The sequence below is a fragment of the Sander lucioperca genome, chromosome 13, assembly GCF_008315115.2.
Source record: "Sander lucioperca isolate FBNREF2018 chromosome 13, SLUC_FBN_1.2, whole genome shotgun sequence".
NCBI lineage: Eukaryota > Metazoa > Chordata > Actinopteri > Perciformes > Percidae > Sander > Sander lucioperca.
This window is the reverse complement of record NC_050185.1, coordinates 26,179,451-26,186,950: the sequence shown is the minus strand read 5'-3', so window position 1 is coordinate 26,186,950 and position 7,500 is coordinate 26,179,451. Positions and strand designations below refer to the sequence as shown.

Sequence of the window (7,500 nt, the reverse complement as noted above, 5' to 3'; positions counted from 1 at the left end):
TTATTTTGTTTTGTCACGGTTCATGTGTGCAATAAACATTACACTTTGTGAGGAAAAAAATCGTGGCAGAAAATCGTGATATCAAATCTAAGCTAAAAAAATCGTGATTCATATTTTTCCCTGAATCGTGCAGGCGGACTGATGCGTCTCCCCGAGGTCCAAAAAGTTCCTCAGAACACACTGAAGAGACGCCGACTTGAGCGTACGTTCTGCGCGTGCACGAGACGTAATGCGTCTCCATAGCAGCAGGCGGCGCTAATCTGTATCGTTGTCCAAAAAAATGAAAACCGGCAGCTGATTGGACGAACGCGTCACCTGGGTCTGGCTTCTCCCGGATTTTACATCCGACCATAATGGCGGCTCGTTCAGAATACGATCTCGTATTGGACTAAAATAGTTCACCGAAACGTGTTTCTGAAAACATTTTAAGAGAGAAATAGGCCGTGCAGTTGCTGAATCTGTCTTCATTTCAGATCAACAACGGTCAGTTTAACAGATTTTCGTCAGATTTTGACGATATTTGTCACGCTAACATAAGTGCACTGATTTCACAAGTCACGGGCTAGAGCTCCACCAATCAGAGTGGTCATTGAGTCCGTTTTAAATCACATTAAAAGAGAATTCCGGTCGATTTCAACCCGTAGCTCTGTTGTTTGGAAATTTGGAGTGCTGTCAGTAGCAAGAAAAACTAAACCAATCAGTGCTGCCTACACCGTGTTATCCTCCTGCTAGCGTTAGCACCCAACAGGCTTAAACAGGACAAGTTTTAAACGTGTTTTAAGCCTCTAAACATGCTCGAAATGTCATTACAAGTGTTACTCATGTGCAGTGATTCCTTCTGAGTGAACACAGTGAATCTGACTGGAATATTGGATTGTATGAGTTCGACAATCGACTACTGTGGACTTGACCGGAAAACAGGAAATAAACAGAGGTATGTGCACTGGCTGGATTAACACAACTTTTACTTTTATGCCTTTCTGTCACATCTACTACAGTCAGATTCCCTGTGTTCACTCAGAAGGAATCACTGCACATGGGGAGGCACTTGTAATGACATTTCGAGCATGTTTAGAGGCTAAAAACACGTTTAAAACTTGTCCTGTTTAAGCCTGTTGGGTGCTAACGCTAGCAGGAGGATAACACGGTGTAGGCAGCCTGATTATTTTTGTTTTTTTTGCTACTGACAGCACTCCACATTTCCAAACAACAGAGCTACATGTTGAAAATGACCGGAATTCTCCTTTAAGACGGAGAAAAGCAGCAGCAGTTTGGTCTGAATGAAAAGGTTGGCGTCTTAGTTCTGCAGCCCACTGCCCTTTCTTCCAGGAAGCTGCTGCTGCGTTTTCACCTGCAGCTGATTTTAATATTAATATTTAATCAGACAAACTGTGAGCCGCCTGCATGGCAGCCAACACGTCATTACCAAAGTATTTCTAGTGTAGTTACACAGGACTTCAGTTCATGTTTTTTCTTTTGGTTGGATTTGTCCTGCTTACTACAAACTATCTTTTAGGGCTCAATTCAATTCAACAACTTTATTAATCCCACAAGGGGCGCACACACACACACACACACACACACACACACACACACACACACACACACGGACACAGAGAGACACACAGAGACACACACACACACACACACACACACACACGGACACAGAGACACACACAGAGACACACACACACACACGGACACAGAGACACACACAGAGACACACGGACACAGAGACACACACACACACACACACACAGACACACACACATGGACACACATACACACACAGATACACACACACACACACACGGACACAGAGAGACACACGCACACACACAGACACACACGCACACACACACACACACACACAGAGACACACACACGCACACACACACACAGATACACACACACACACACGGATACAGAGAGACACACACACACACAGACACACACACACACGGACGAACACAGACACACACACACACACACACACACACACACGGACGAACACAGACACACACACACACACACATACGGACGAACACAGACACACACACACACACACACACACACACACGGACGAACACAGACACACACACACACACACACACACACACATACATACGGACGAACACAGACACACACACACACACACACACGGACGAACACAGACACACACACACACACACACACACGGACGAACACAGACACACACACACACACACACACATACGGACGAACACAGACACACACACACACACACACAGACACACGGACAAGTTTAAAGTATTTGAACCTGAACAGTCTATGTGGACTACTGTATCTTTATCCGTGTGTGTGTCTGCCGTGAGCTCGGTGGTTTCGTGTCCTCGCAGCAGGCCGTGTGTCTGCGGACAGATTCTGGGTCAGGGTGTCCGTCATCGGCCGGCGGCTGTAAATAAGACATGTGTCACCAGGCCCAGGAAACAGGAGGCTCCCAATTACAGATGCATGAGTCATCCTGCCACTGCCTGTGGAGGCTTTTCTCCAGAAGATGTTTTAGCAGTGCAAGATATATCGACTCAATATCGTTATCACAATATATCGAAAGTGTATGCAATATTTTTTGTATTTAGTGGAGCGCTGCGTCCCGTCCGTTGGCTGTGTGGCTGAGTTGTGTTTGATTTAGAGCTTGAAACGCTGTAATGATCATGTTTCATTGGCCAGTTACCGTGCCACGTGCACGTCAGCGCACGGGGCCACCACGTGACAAACCCTACGGAGCGTACCACGTGACGTGTGTGAGTGAAGAAATAGAGAAAACTAATCGGAACAAATCAGAGAAGAGAAAAGTTGTTTCCTGTTCTCTTTATTTATTTTATACTCTACAACCAGTAGATCATGTCCTCCACAGGAGGTTTTTCTGGTGCAGATGTGGAGGTTTTTCTCCTGCAGATGTGGAGGTTTTTCTCCTGCAGATGTGGAGGTTTTTTCATGCAGATGTGGAGGTTTTTCTCCTGCAGATGTGGAGGTTTTTCTGGTGCAGATGTGGAGGTTTCTCCTGCAGATGTGGAGGTTTTTCCTGCAGATGTGGAGGTTTTTCCTGCAGATGTGGAGGTTTTTTTCCTGCAGATGTGGAGGTTTTTTTCCTGCAGATGTGGAGGTTTTTCTGGTGCAGATGTGGAGGTTTTTCTCCTGCAGATGTGGAGGTTTTTCTGGTGCAGATGTGGAGGTTTTTCTCCTGCAGATGTGGAGGTTTTTCTCCTGCAGATGTGGAGGTTTTGTGGAGGTTTTTCTGGTGCAGATGTGGAGGTTTTTCTCCTGCAGATGTGGAGGTTTTTTCCTGCAGATGTGGAAGTTTTTCTCCTGCAGATGTGGAAGTTTTTCTCCTGCAGATGTGGAGGTTTTCTCCTGCAGATGTGGAGGTTTTTCTTCTGCAGATGTGGAGGTTTTGTAGAGGTTTTTCTGGTGCAGATGTGGAGGTTTTTCTCCTGCAGATGTGGAGGTTTTTCTCCTGCAGATGTGGAGGTTTCTCCTGCAGATGTGGAGGTTTTTTTCCTGCAGATGTGGAGGTTTTTCTCCTGCAGATGTGGAGGTTTTTCTCCTGCAGATGTGGAGGTTTTTTCCTGCAGATGTGGAAGTTTTTCTCCTGCAGATGTGGAAGTTTTTCTCCTGCAGATGTGGAGGTTTTCTCCTGCAGATGTGGAGGTTTTTCTCCTGCAGATGTGGAGGTTTTGTAGAGGTTTTTCTGGTGCAGATGTGGAGGTTTTTCTTCTGCAGATGTGGAGGTTTTGTAGAGGTTTTTCTGGTGCAGATGTGGAGGTTTTTCTCCTGCAGATGTGGAGGTTTTTCTCCTGCAGATGTCGAGGTTTTTCTCCTGTGTGCAGCCTTGAAACGGTCTGTCACAGCGACTCGTCAGTCTGGAGTGATTTTTCATTAACCGAGCCTCTTCCCCTTCACATCAAAAACCTTATTATAATTTGTGCGTGGAGGCAGCAGAGTGTCAGCTGATAACCACGGACCAATCAGCAGGCGTCTTCTCTCCGCCCTGCAGAAGATTGATCACAGCAGCCGAAATGTGAGACCGAATGAGCTTCCTGCTCGCCTCCGTCTCCGGCGGTGAATCTCTGCTCATGTTTATGGATGGACGCCATGTTCAAACAGAATCGCTAACGCCCGCCTCTCTGTTGTCACACCTCATTAACCCCCCCGCTTACACGGCGCCACAGGCTCCCACTCCGTCTGTAGATGCCGCGTTGTTCCGGATAAAAGAAGCGAGAGAATCCGTCACCGTGACCTTCAGCTTCTCCCGATGTTTGAGGAGAAAGCTGCGGCCGTCGCACCCTAATCTGCTCCTCAAGAACATTCCTTATACTTGTGTATTTTTCCTACATAAAGCTGAGAATACTTGTGTATTTTTCCTACATAAAGCTGAGAATACTTGTGTATTTTTCCTACATAAAGCTGAGAATACTTGTGTATTTTTTCCCACATAAAGCTGAGAATACTTGTGTATTTTTCCCACATAAAGCTGAGAATACTTGTGTATTTTTTCCCACATAAAGCTGAGAATACTTGTGTATTTTTTCCCACATAAAGCTGAGAATACTTGTGTATTTTTCCTACATAAAGCTGAGAATACTTTCCCACATAAAGCTGAGAATACTTGTGTATTTTTCCTACATAAAGCTGAGAATACGTGTGTATTTTTCCCACCTAAAGCTGAGAATACTTGTGTATTTTTCCCACCTAAAGCTGAGAATACTTGTGTATTTTTCCCACATAAAGCTGAGAATACTAGTGTATTTTTCCCACCTAAAGCTGAGAATACTTGTGTATTTTTCCCACCTAAAGCTGAGAATACTTGTGTATTTTTCCCACATAAAGCTGAGAATACTTGTGTATTTTTCCCCACATAAAGCTGAGAATACTTGTGTATTTTTCCCACCTAAAGCTGAGAATACTAGTGTATTTTTCCCACCTAAAGCTGAGAATACTTGTGTATTTTTCCCACCTAAAGCTGAGAATACTTGTGTATTTTTCTCACATAAAGCTGAGAATACTTGTGTATTTTTCCCACATAAAACTGAGAATACTTGTGTATTTTTTCCACATAAAGCTGAGAATACTTGTGTATTTTTCCCACATAAAGCTGAGAATACTTGTGTATTTTTCCCCACATAAAGCTGAGAATACTTGTGTATTTTTCCTACATAAAGCTGAGAATACTTGTGTATTTTTCCTACATAAAGCTGAGAATACTTGTGTATTTTTTCCCACATAAAGCTGAGAATACTTGTGTATTTTTCCCACATAAAGCTGAGAATACTTGTGTATTTTTTCCCACATAAAGCTGAGAATACTTGTGTATTTTTTCCCACATAAAGCTGAGAATACTTGTGTATTTTTCCTACATAAAGCTGAGAATACTTTCCCACATAAAGCTGAGAATACTTGTGTATTTTTCCTACATAAAGCTGAGAATACGTGTGTATTTTTCCCACCTAAAGCTGAGAATACTTGTGTATTTTTCCCACCTAAAGCTGAGAATACTTGTGTATTTTTCCCACATAAAGCTGAGAATACTAGTGTATTTTTCCCACCTAAAGCTGAGAATACTTGTGTATTTTTCCCACCTAAAGCTGAGAATACTTGTGTATTTTTCCCACATAAAGCTGAGAATACTTGTGTATTTTTCCCCACATAAAGCTGAGAATACTTGTGTATTTTTCCCACCTAAAGCTGAGAATACTAGTGTATTTTTCCCACCTAAAGCTGAGAATACTTGTGTATTTTTCCCACCTAAAGCTGAGAATACTTGTGTATTTTTCCCACATAAAGCTGAGAATACTTGTGTATTTTTCCCACATAAAACTGAGAATACTTGTGTATTTTTTCCACATAAAGCTGAGAATACTTGTGTATTTTTCCCACATAAAGCTGAGAATACTTGTGTATTTTTCCCCACATAAAGCTGAGAATACTTGTGTATTTTTCCTACATAAAGCTGAGAATACTTGTGTATTTTTCCTACATAAAACTGAGAATACTTGTGTATTTTTCCTACATAAGGCTGAGAATACTAGTGTATTTTTCCCACCTAAAGCTGAGAATACTTGTGTATTTTTCCAACCTAAAGCTGAGAATACTTGTGTATTTTTCCCACCTAAAGCTGAGAATACTAGTGTATTTTTCCCACCTAAAGCTGAGAATACTTGTGTATTTTTCCCCACATAAAGCTGAGAATACTTGTGTATTTTTCCTACATAAAGCTGAGAATACTTGTGTATTTTTCCCACATAAAACTGAGAATACTTGTGTATTTTTCCTACATAAAACTGAGAATACTTGTGTATTTTTCCTACATAAGGCTGAGAATACTAGTGTATTTTTCCCACCTAAAGCTGAGAATACTAGTGTATTTTTCCCACCTAAAGCTGAGAATACTTGTGTATTTTTCTCACCTAAAGCTGAGAATACTAGTGTATTTTTCCCACCTAAAGCTGAGAATACTTGTGTATTTTTCCTACATAAAGCTGATAATACTTTTATATATTTGCTGCTGATCCTGTACAGTACTCCTCGGCCGGCTGCGGGCTGTCTCTGCACCACACGGAGAAGCCGGACCACGAGGAGGTGTGTGAGTTCCGGCCGTACACCTGCCCGTGTCCCGGGGCGACCTGCAAGTGGCACGGCTCTCTGGAGGCCGTCATGCCGCACCTGATGCACGCACACAAGTCCATCACCACGCTGCAGGTCAGACGCTTCCCTTTACCTCCAGGTGGCACTTTGAAGGTTTTTTCTTTTCCAACTTCATTTATAATTTTCACAAATGCAAGGACCGTTGACTCAACAGTGAATGTAATCCTTACAAAAGTAAACAAGATACATGAGGGTAAACGCCAGTGTTGTAGTCAAGTCCACCTCAACCGAGACCAAGTCCACACCAAGACCAGAGTGTTCCGATACATAGGGCCCTATTTTAACAATCTAATGCACGGCGTGAAGCGCCTGGTGCAGGTGCGTTTAAGGCGTGTCCGAATCCACTTTTGCTAGGTTGATGGTGAAAAAAAAAGGGTCCGTGCGCCGGGCGCATGGTTCTAAAGGGTTGTACTTAGTGTCTTCATTAATCAGAGGGGTGTTTTGGGCGTAACATGCAATCAACCAATCAGAGATCATCTCCCATTCCCTTTAAAAGCCAGGCGCGTTTGGACCTCGGAGCATTGCTATTAGGGCTGAACGATTAATTGCATTTGCGATAATATCGCGGTATGTTAAAATGCGATTTCCTAAATCGCAAAGGCTGCGATTTGGTCACATGACTCGCGACTTCAAATCAGTCTGCACTACGCAGAGAAAGCATCAACTTAGCACGCTAACGCTACGCCGTACCTGGAGCTGATTTCTGTCATTCAAACAACTCTGAGTTATAGTTTAAAACCTTTACAGCCATTTTAATAAAATGAAGGGTTTTATTCTGGTTCGAGTCCATACGTGCAGTTAATGGATACAGACACG

At 43.1% G+C, this 7,500-nt stretch overlaps 1 protein-coding gene across 3 annotated transcripts in view; it reads left to right on the top strand.

Moving 5' to 3' along the window:
- Window positions 1-7,500, top strand: part of siah2l (seven in absentia homolog 2 (Drosophila)-like) — a 25,058-nt gene that overhangs the window by 14,776 nt on the left and 2,782 nt on the right. For all 3 annotated transcript variants that reach the window (XM_031321165.2, XM_035990836.1, XM_035990837.1), the window contains one exon: window positions 6,559-6,738. In XM_031321165.2, coding sequence (XP_031177025.1) covers window positions 6,559-6,738 — 180 coding nt within the window. The remainder of the gene's footprint in view (window positions 1-6,558; window positions 6,739-7,500) is intronic.